The sequence below is a fragment of the Heterocephalus glaber genome, unplaced genomic scaffold, assembly GCF_053883595.1.
Source record: "Heterocephalus glaber isolate CG9 unplaced genomic scaffold, H.glaber_assembly_v1.0 deba00001610, whole genome shotgun sequence".
Taxonomy (NCBI): Eukaryota; Metazoa; Chordata; class Mammalia; order Rodentia; family Bathyergidae; genus Heterocephalus; species Heterocephalus glaber.
Window position 1 is genome coordinate 7,862,972 of NW_028258381.1, and position 11,630 is coordinate 7,874,601.

Below are 11,630 nucleotides of genomic sequence, written 5' to 3' on the forward strand. Positions count from 1 at the left end.
CGTTGCTTGCTACTGGGAATCTCTACTTTAATTGTCCAAATTTTCTAGAATGAAAATATTTCTTTTAAAACCAGGAAATATTATCAAAGCCTTCTGTTACATTTATGTAAAATATATTAGAAAAAAACTGCAGTGTCAATGAAACATGCAGCCTTCATCACTGATATCAATAATTTCACTTTAAAAAGTGAGTGACAGAAACACTGAAGGAATAGATTCAAAGGTGGGAGTTAGGAAAAGCTGAGACTGGAGTTACTAAAATCAGGATTCAAGTAAGTCAATTACTTCACACTAGCAAAGTTCCAAATACAAAATTATCTTTGAGAAAGACTTTGCACAAATGTTACCTATTCTGAATTCTAAAAAATTCTAAAAAATTGTAATTTTTTTTTCAAGAAAATTATCCCCAAATTCCCCACTCTCACATTTCTTTCATGACTCCTTCCCAAGGCCTCCTTCCGTAACCTAGTAACCTATATAACATCATCAACACCCATTCAAAGAAAGTTTTGAAAAAGAGGAACAACGTGATCAATGTAAGAAAACTGTTAAAATGATGACTTTTGGGGGTGGATCTTCCAATGCTGAACCAACACTGGCATCCCTATAACAAAACCACTTTCTACATACTACCAGATCTGACTTTTTCTAATAGTTTGTTTTGTTAAACAAATGTCTATCTATGTTCCTACTTTTTTCTTCTATTATCTTTATCCAGTTTTAGGATTAGCACAACGTTGATTTCCTAAAATGAGGGGAGAAGTGTTCTTTTTTTTTTCTGCTTTAAATGTTTGATATAATTTATCAGTTAAAATGTATACGAGCCTGTTGTCATATAGGTAGGTTTTCAAGCTAGGAAAATACTTTAATAGGTGCTATTCAAATTTTATATTTCTTCTAGAGTTTCATTAATTTGTCTTCCAAGGTACTTCTTAGAAGTTATCAATTTCAAAACACATTTTTGAAATATGCTTTCTATATCCTTTTAAATTCTGTAAAATCTGAGGTAATGTCTCCTAGGTCTTGATATTTTAATTTTAAAAATGTGTAACTGAGGGCCGGTGATTTAGCTCAGTGGTTCTGGCTCCTGCCTCGTAAGCTCAAGGTCCCGAGTTCGATCCCCGGTACCAAAAAAAAAATGTGTAATTGATATTGTGTAATAGGAAGGAAAGGTCGAGGAGGGAGGGGAAAGAGGGTAAAAAAAAAAAATGAGAAAGGGAAAAAAACGGAAACGGGATCTTTGCAAGTGGGGAGGGGTGGAGGGGGTGAGGGGAGGGGTGGAGGGGGTGAGGGGAGGGCAGGGGAAGGGTGAAAAAAATAAGACCCAAGATACTCACGTAATGGTACAAGATCCCAATGATGAATGTAAATGTATTTTATACCTAAAATGTACCAATAAACTTAATGGTGGGGGGAAAAAAAGAAAAAGAAAAAGAAAAATCACCAGCCACAACGTTCTCCTAACCCTTCTCTCACCTGGACATAAAAAGTCAAGTCTCTGAGAAGCATCACTGCCATCTCCCACTGCCACTACAACGTCTGAAGTTATGAGGCTGCAAACAAAACGACTCCCCCCATCTCGTTACCAGAGTTTTACCTTCCTGAAGGAACCCTAGCACAGGGAAGATTCCGGTACTACAGGGACCACGCCTTACAATACTTCTTTGTTTATGCACCCCACTTCCCACCTAGCCCAGTCGGTATAAGTCTGATGAATAAATGGAAAATGAAGATATGCATTCTTATTAATGTATGAGTGTGTGTACACAGTACTTTAAGAATACCTAATGTATGATAAACTTTCGTTTGCTGTCAAAACACAGCAGTGCCCTATATGAAAAAAATAAATTATAAGCCTGCGTAACGCCATTCTGCAAGTTAAATAATATCTTTGGAGTACATATTCGAGCGACTCTAAGACATCCCTCAACTGACCCTTTTTGAATCCCCGTCTCTGCCAGCCGACTGTTATTTCTGCTCCTTCGCCCAAACCCCTAATCAATGGTCGGGAGAGACCTAGGTCTAGCTTCTCCCAACACACCGTCCCGAACCCAACCAGCCCCTCCCGCAAACTCCCACTTGCCAGATCCGGAGCGGCCGGCCAGGGGAGGCCTGGGGCTTCCGCCTGGCCGGAAAAGCAAAAGTGGGCGTCTGCTCAGTTCGGGGTTACTTTTCCCCCTGGACCCTGACACGGCCCGAGTCCCGGAGCCCCAGCACGGCTTACCCTCGGGCAACTCCACGGTGCGCGCACGGCGGAGCGAGCGCGTGAGGCGGTTCAGCTGCTCCATCGCTCTCTCCATCTTCAGCGAGCCCTCCGCAATCCCCTCGCGCACCGCGGCCTCCGCGCCCAACGCTCTACATCCAGCCCCAGGCCCGGCGGCGGGCGCAGGAGCTGGCTCCCCTCGCCGGGCACCCGAGGCTGCGACGGCTACACGGGGCCGCGTCCTCTGAGCACAGCGCCCGGCGGCAGCGGGACACACCACTCGAGACCCGGACACCCAAGGCAGCCGACCCCACTCGCGCCTTTCTGGCCGCTGCCACCGCTTCCCTCCTGGGCTCGCAGGGCCTTCTGGGAACTGTAGTTCTGGGCTCTCGGAGCCGCGCGCCGGGGGGCGGAGCCAGGCGCCTGGGGCGGAGTCAGGCTGAAGCGACGCCCAATACCCGCAGCGAGGCCAGCGTTTTCTTCCACAGTCTGTCCTTCCTCCACAGTTGTACAGGCGCAGTTTCCTTCAGTTCTATCGCTCCCTCCCTATTAAAGCACAGGAAAGGTTGGCACAAATGCTCTTAAATCTATCACCACCTTCTTAGTATTGATACATTAGTATAATAAATAAAAAGAACTGTTTAAATGTTTGTATTTCTGAATGTCAAATTTAAAGAGTAATAAAAATTAAATACGAAGGCAGAATATGCTTTTTCCTTTATTGTAAGTAGCAACAATGGCTTAAGTATTTGTTTCTCCTGCTGAGTGACTTCCTGAGAACAGACACCACTTGATCTTGTGACTTACAGTGTCCCTGTATTTATCACAGCATCTGTCACTTCTATCTTGAGGAATATATGAAAGATGACAACTTGAAAGAAAATTCTTATTTATTTGGTATAATGTGGCCTCAATGTGACTCCGGAACCCAGGGGACCCCGAGTTACAAAAACGGATACCAACAAAGTGTAGAAGAAATGAATAGAAAGAAATCGGGGGGGGGGGGGTCATATTTGTCACCTCTGCGCAGAAGTTAAACACCAGGCTAAGTTAAAACAGAAATTTAAGAAGTTGAAACCTGAAAGAATCCAATCAGGAGGTGAAAATGAATTTGGCTAACATCATTGACAATGAAAAGGTAGACATTCTTTCTTCTCAGATTTATTAGCACTGCTGAAATTATGCCAGAATAAAAGAGAAGGAAAGGGTTTGACTTTCTCTACTTCTCCCTAAAAGCAGCAAAGCTGTTCATGAAATGAATGGACACATGTATTAGAAAGTCTCACCTTCCCCAATGGCTATGAAAGGGTGTTGTCTACCAATGCTATTCCAAATTGCTTCCAACACATAACTGGCAGCCACTGTGCCCGTGGTGCTACAGGATCTGGGCAGAATTCCATTATCTTCACCTAACCAGTTGGTTCAGATGAGAACTAAATCAGTCTGACAAGATGCTGGGAGAAAGCAAAGCTTCAAAGGAATGCTAAGCACTATTAGCTGATCTGCGACGTGTCCAACCTTTGCAACCAGGCTTCAACCAAAATTGCTCCAACATTGCTTGGGGGTATCAGTCAAGTTTCCAGTTGCTGGGACAAAATATCTGACACCAACAACCTAAAGGAGAAGTTTATTTTAGCTCACAGTTTTCAGAGGATTCAGTTCATGGTTGGCTCCAGGGCAGAAACAACGGCATAAAGTTATGGTAAAGGAAAGCTACTCAATGCATGGGAGCCAGAAACCAGAAAGAGAAAAAAGGAGCCAGAGACGAGAAGACACCCTTCCAGGTCATGTTCTCAGTGACCAACCTCCAGCCAGACTCCACCTACTAACAGCACATTCAATGGAACTCAGTAGATCAATTCATTGATGAGTTCAGCACCCTCATGATCCAATTGTCTTTCATAAGCCCCACCTCTGAATCCGTGACACTTTGGGTGGACGGACAGCTCTAAACCATAATATGTGGCCTCCATAAATCATTTTTAAAAGTCAGGATTCCAGGCAAGGGATACAGCTCAGTGGTAGAGCACTTGCCTAGCATAAGTGAGCCCCTGGATTCAATCCTCACCACTACAAAAACATAAAATAAAATGTCTCAATACTGGCTGCAATAGAATGCACCTGTTGTCTCACCTTCTTAGGAGGCTGAGGCAGGAAGATCACTGCAACCCAGGAATTTAAGACCAACCTGTTCAACTTAATGAGACCCTGCCTTAAAATTTTAAAAAAGTAAATAAAAGGATTCCCATTGCTATATAGAAGTTAGCCCTTCAGCCCATATTGTCATCATAGAAACTAATTACTCCTTGGTCTGTTACTTCACACAAATCATATCCAATATCCTGTGGGCACCATGCCTAGACTTTGTGTGCAGGAGCAGCAACCTCCATGGTGGGCATTGCTTCCCATGCTGGTCACTGTTCACTATAGGACCAACTTGTTCTGGAAGAACATTAAAGGACACTGCTGAGATTGCCATTTCCAAATTCTGCAGGATGATATTGTCTCCCAGACAGCGGTACTCCAAGGTGTAAGAAGCTGCAAGTACCATGACAGGCTTACTACCTCTTGTCCAGTAGAAATTTTAACAATAATAGAAATATTCTGTAACCTGTATTGCCCAACATTGTAGCTACTAACCAAATGTGGCTGCTATATAGATATTGAAAGTATAACTAGTACAACCAAATTTTAAATTTATATTTAAATGCACTTAATTAAATTTAAATTAAATAGTCACATGTGCCCTGGGGCTACTGCCGCAGACCAGCTGCAGTCGATGTAGGGTAGGAAGGGGAGATGTCCTGGGCCGGTGATGAGAAAAGAACCTTCACAAGCAATGTTCAGGTTCCCTCTGAGAAGTCTCAGGGTCTGATTTATTTTTATATCTTTAAGCAATAGCTAAGAGGCATTGGGCGGAATATGTTTACATTTTTGGTTACCTTAGCAATATCTAGTGAGGTAAAGGTTATTTTTGCTAAACAGTATATTTTTTCTAAGCTGATTCATTTCATTGAACATCATGAATACATTTCTTAAAAATTACAACTGTCCCCTTATTTTCCCATACCTAAGCAGAATAGAATGTAACTTAATCAAAATCTCCAGAGGGTAACTTAATCAAAATCCCTATATCAGCGGGGGTACTAGCAAGATTTAATTAATTAAATGTCAAACTTGTGGTCACCAGCTAGCCCTTGAGAAACTGCACAATGGTTAATGTAGTTTACTATTAGCTCTCTATTTTTCTATACCTCTATTTATCTTACCTAAGTGTCATTTGGGTTCATAGTCCATGAGTAGGAGATATTTACAGCACTTTGAGAAATATTGAGTAACTTGCCCCCTTAATGTGTTTTCCTGTCTTAACTTTTTTTCTATTTCCCATTTCCCACTATTTCTTACATCTAAAGTCTGTCCTTTCAACCTCTTCATAAGACCCCTTTAGTAAAAAGAATGTCAGCAATAAGAGAGGGAGTTATAGTAGTGGGAAAACAGAGGGGGGTTTTAGGAGAGGTTTCTTTAGAAGTAGATGAGGTAATAGAACTAAGAGAAACTGGAATTTGGGACTTGTGAGCCAGATCAGATTTCAATACATCATTGCCAATTTGCCTCATGGAGAGTTTGTTGTTAGTCACAAACACAGTTACTCCTGTGACCAGAGTAACAATTATAAACATTATGGCAAGAAAAAAATAAAATATGAGGGTACGATGTGTTCCACCCTTTCTTTCCCCCAGCTGGAACTTTGTCAAGCAGCAGTGGAGGTCGGTTGGGCTTCATCAGGCTATCACATTGGACAGAGCGGCTTATCACACCAAGAAGGGAGCTGCCCAGAAGGACACCAAGAAAAACAACTATTAGCTAGCAACAAAGATTTTTCTCATGTGGACATCCACAGGAAGACTATCAAATGGAAGCATTAAAAAGACATTTTGTATCATGAATTCCATTATCAAAAACACCATTTTTTCACTTATAAAAATCCAAGGTCAAGATGCTGCTGAGTAGTCATGCACCATAGAAATCAATGAAAAATGGATATGAGTTCCTTTATTTATTGAGGACCAATTTTACCGGATGTAGCAGGCAGGCGCCAGACTTATAGCTAAAACTATTTGGCTTATTAAACAAATCTTATGTATAACTTTAATAAATAAATGTATTTTAAAAGTAAATATATATACACATACATACATATATATGTATATATATGTATTTATATATATTTATATATATATACATATGTCCTTCTTTACGGTCATTATTTCTTTAGTTATCTGAGAAATTATTTGATTTTTTTCTAGAGATTCATTCATCTGCTTTGTTACTTCCACTGCCACCATTTCAGAAAGTTCAGGTGGCTTTTGATATTTTCCACCTCACTGCCGCTTGATTTTGCCTTGAGTCAGCTCAAGATCTGAAGTTACGTCTTGCATACATGTCTTCTCATTTTCTATTTTTTAAAATTTGTTTTCTGCATTGATCCTTGTAAATTGCCTATGGTAGGTAGCTTTATTACCAGTACCAAGACTTCATTAGGAAATGACTACTGTTTAGGTATCTCTTCTAGGTGTAGCTGGCTTTTGGCTTTTGAGTCTGTCTCAAGATCCTACCTCTTCAACTTATTAAGGATGAGAAGTTGCCGCTTATTTGGCCTAGCACCAAATTCTTTGGTTAATGAACTATGGTATTCTTTATGACATGATAATATTACAATAATAAAATTTTAAAGCTCAATGTGATCTGATTTTATTTTTGACATATAAAAAGACAAAACACAACAACTATTTGCTGTTTCTAAGAGACCAACCAAAAAAGGGGGGGAAGTATTACAATGTATTTGTCAACATATCCAGAAAAAGAGAACCAATAGAGTGTGTGTGTGTGTGTGTGTGTGTGTGTGTGTGTGTGAATGCGTGTGTCTTTAAGAGATTTATTTTAAGAAATTGGCCCACATGATTATGGAAGCTGGCAAGTCAAATTCAGTGTGGGCCAGCAGGTTTGAGACTCAAGAGACTGTATGGTGCAGTTCCTGTTCAAAGGCTAGAGACCCAAGACAGTGATGTGGCACATGAAGTTCAAGACAGTCTTCTGAAGAATTCCTTCCTACTCTAGAAGATTGACATTTAGTTCTAATCAAGATTTTTAACTGCTTGGCCATGGCCCACCCATATTATGGAGGGCAATCTGCTTTCCCCAAAGTTAACAAGCTTAAATGTTAATCTTATCTAAAACCACTGCCCAAGCTGATCCATAAAATTAACCATCATAAACAATATTAATAGTTCATATTAATTATACAGAATAATGGGCTTCATTTTGGCATATTTGTATATGTATAAAACATACCTTGATCTTTATTCCCTCCCTTACTCTCCTTGTCCTTCCTTTTCTCTTCCCTTTCATTTTCTTTAATAGTGTGTTCTCTCTCTCTCTCTCTAATTCCACATATGAAAAAAAAGATATTTGTCTTTTTAAGTCTGTTTTATTACATTTACTATAATGTTTTCCAGTACCATCTACTTTACTGCAAATTATTTCATACCTTATAGCTACATTTATATATTTATATATATTTATATTATATATATTTATATATCTATTCATCTGTTTATAGGCACTTAGGCTGTTTTCACAGCTTACTTAGTTATTGTAAGTTGTACCACAATAAATATTGATATCCAGGTAGCACTATAGCATGCTGATTTCATTTCTTTTAAGAACATACCAAGGAGTAGTATGGCTGGATCAAATGGTAGCTCTATTTTAAGATTTTTGAAGAACCTCTATCATATTCTAGTTATTTATATTTACATTCCACAAACAGTTTAGAAGTAACCACTCTCCTCCCCAACATTTATTGTTTTTTGTTTTCTTGATACAGCCACTCTGACTGGGGTGAGATGGAATCTCAATGTGATTTTTATTTATCTTTCCCTGGTGGTTAAAGATGTTCAATATTGTTTCACATACTTAATGTTGTGGCTTGTATTTAGCCATCCCCCCAAAATTTCATGCACTCATAGGAGGGGTGTTTCAGAGGTGGCTATATCTAGGGAGTATGACTCTGGGATTAAGGGGATGTGGTACTGACTTAGCCCACTGATTGGTTTATAATAGTTTTGGGTGTAGATACTGGGAGGCCCACCCTGGATGTGGGTGCCACCACCCAAAAGGCTTGTGACCTGGATAGGATAAAAGGGAAAGGGAGGCTTACTGCTGTTCACTGCCTCCTGCCTGCTCTGCCAGGGACTGTTTCTCTTCTATGATATCCCTGTTCTATACCACCCTGCCTTGGTTACAGCCTACTATGGCCCAAAACTTCTAGAAGCTGTGAGCTGAAATGAAATTTTCCTCCTTTAACTTGTGGTTGTTCGGTATTTTGTCTCAGCAATGAGAAAAGTAATTAAGACACTTAATGAGCATTTTTGCTTCCTCTTTTAAGAATTCTGTTTATTTTATTTGCCCATTTATAGATCAGGTTATTTTTTGTGCAGTTTTTTTTTGTTGTTGTTGTAGTTATTTGTTTTGGGTTCTCTATATATTCTGGATATTAACCTTCTATTGAAAGAGGAGAGATCAACAATTTTTCTCACATTCTGTAAGCTGACTCTTCAGTGTATTGCTTGTTTTATTTTTGTCTACAGAAGTTTTTAATATGATATAATCCCATTTGTCAATTTTTCCTATTATTTTCTGTGCTATTGCAGTCCTATTCAGAAAGTTTCTGAGCAAAATAACATTCTTTGAGTCAAAGAGAATCATCGGGAAATTTATAAACATTCTGAACTTATACTTTACATAAACTAAAAATAAAATTACACTTGGTAAAATTACAAAACAAAATTTCACCACCATGGTGGTACGTTTTTAACATCCTTCTCTCTGAAACTGATAGAGGTAGCAAAAAAAAAGACAGATGTGGATATAGAACATTCAAAATTTCAATGACAGGCCTCATCCAAAGGCCTATGTGACATTCACCTAACAAAAATGGTGTGTGCTTTTTTTCAGTCCTAGGGGTTGAATCTGAGGTCTTCTCACTGAGCTACATTCCAGACCCACCACCTATTTTTAATTATTTTTGTATTAAGATGGGGTCTTTGCTAAGTTGCTAAATTGCTCAGGCTGGGCTTAAATTTTCAATCCTCCTGTTTCAGCCTCCCAGAGTGCTAGGATTACAAGTGTGCACCACCACACCTGGTTAGGAATGCACATTCTATTTTTAAAATACAAAGGCTAATAGTGGGTTTTTTTTCAGAATAGAACCAGGGTGAAGACATCTAGGAAAACTATACCTGAAGCCCAGCTGGAGTAGGGAGAGAAACAAAGGAGTGGAAAGGATAGAGGTAGCTGTCAAAAGAAAATAAAGTGGCTGTGGATCTGGAAGCAGCTGCAAGAAAGGCAAGGAACACTGAAGTCAGTAGAAGAAACCCTGGAATTGAGCCAAGGGAGGCAGCCATGGTCTCACTAACCACACTTTCTCATTCAGTACCCATGCAGCAAAGTCCAAGACCCTGCACTTGTCCTATTGGAGTTCATTATTCTTCCATGAAAAGATCTTTTTTGGATCTTTGGATTTTTTTATCCTTCTTTCTCTATATCACGTGCATATGTGAAAACTCCCTCTCTGTGCAGAAACTTGCAGATAAAAGTAATTAAATAAGAGTCAGAGGTGTAACTCTGGAGTAGAGCACATGCTTAGCATGCTCAAGGGGCTGACTTCAATCCCTAGCAGTCTCCCCCCACTGCAAAAAAAGCAAAAGCAGTAACATGAGAAGATTAAAGAAAAAAATCCTTAAAATTGATGATTTTTAAAAATAATTATTAAAATCACCTAAATTGTCCCTCGTTTGTCCTTCTTTCACTAATAGGTGCTTTTGGGGAGATCTATTGATACAGCTGTTTATGTAATGAAAGCCATTAGATTGACTGCATAGATTTCAATCTAGTCATTTCACCTCTGGGCAGATAACCTAAAGAAATAATCTGAAATAAAGATAAAGATTTATCAGTAAATACCTTCCATGATTCAAGCACTATGTTAGTAAGCAAAAATCCTGGTATATTAGCTATGGGAAAACAAATATTTTCAAATGATTTTGCTCATGGATATATAATTTCAAATTGAAATAAGTGCTCTGAAAGGATAGAAAACCAACCTGTGAAAGACTGAGGATATCTAGAAAGGCTTTCCCAAAAAACACTTAACCTGTAAATCAGAGGCTGAACAGGAAGGATCTAGGCAAAGAAGATAGGGTGATAAAGTGTTCTGGGTGGAGAGGATGCAATTTGCAGTAATGTTGTGGTACATGCAATGTTCAAGGAACCTAACAAGAGTGGTGTTTTGGTTGTGTCCCTGAAAATCAAGGAGTTAAATGTTGTATGTGAAATGAGAGATGAAGGTTCAGAATCTTGATGGTGATTAGGGACTTTCTCATAACAGAGTAGAAAAACATCAAAAATTTTAGGGAGGTGAGAGTAATATGATCAGATCTGTATTTTGAGGGGAAAAGTTCACTAGGCCAAAAGTGTGAAGAATGATTTGGATTAATTGTTTTTTTGTTTTGTTTTGGTTTGGTTTTTTTTTGTTTTGTACCGGGGATTGAACTCAGGACCTTGCACTTGCGCGGTAGCGGCGCCACTGAGCTAAACCCTCGGCCCCAGGAATGATGGTTAACTAGATGATTGCTACTTAGTAGATAGTAGGTAGTCTAGATGAGAAATAATTATTGTTTAAAGCTGGACATGAACCCAGCATGGTGGCACATTCCTGTAATTGCAGTACTCTGGGAGGCTAAGGCAGAAGAATTGGAAGTTCAAGACCAGCCTGGGCAACTTAGCAAAACCTTGTCTGAAAATAAAAAATAAAAAGTCTGGGAATGTAGCTCAAAGATGAAGTGTCCTGGGTTCTATTCCCAGTACCAAGAAAGAAAGAAAGAAAGAAAGAAAGAAAGAAAGAAAGAAAGAAAGAAAGCAAGCAAGCAAGCAAGCAAGCAAGCAAGCAAGCAAGCACATGCATGGTGTGATATGTCTGTCTGTAGTCCCAGGTACTTAGGAGGGCGAGGCTTGGGGGAATCCGTTGAGCCCAGGAGTTAGAGACCAACCTAGGCAACATAGTAAGACCCTCTTCAAAAGAGGGGAAAAAAGTTATCTTTTAAACAGCGTGGTGGTTCTACAAGTAGAGAGAACTGAATGGACTGAGAACTGTTTTGTGATAAAATTAATAACATTTAATGCTGGATTGGATATGGAAAATGAGAAAGAAAAAGATGGCTTATCCAGTTGCACATATCATGGTACTATTCTCTGAAAAGGAAAACAATGGAATAGAATCAGATTTGGAGGAGGAAATCGTGTTATGGAAAGTTTGAGGTGCTGTGAAGTATTGAAGTACAGATATTGGGTAGATGATTGGACAAGC

At 39.4% G+C, this 11,630-nt stretch overlaps 1 protein-coding gene across 1 annotated transcript in view; it reads right to left on the reverse strand.

The window, feature by feature from the left end:
- The window catches only part of LOC110345400 (E3 ubiquitin-protein ligase HACE1-like), a 109,373-nt gene extending 106,802 nt beyond the window's left edge, over positions 1 to 2,571 (reverse strand). The window contains 1 exon segment of the mRNA XM_087196026.1: positions 2,225 to 2,571. Coding sequence (XP_087052152.1) covers positions 2,225 to 2,300 — 76 coding nt within the window. The 5' untranslated portion in view covers positions 2,301 to 2,571.
- Between the last annotated feature and the right edge of the window lie 9,059 nt (positions 2,572 to 11,630).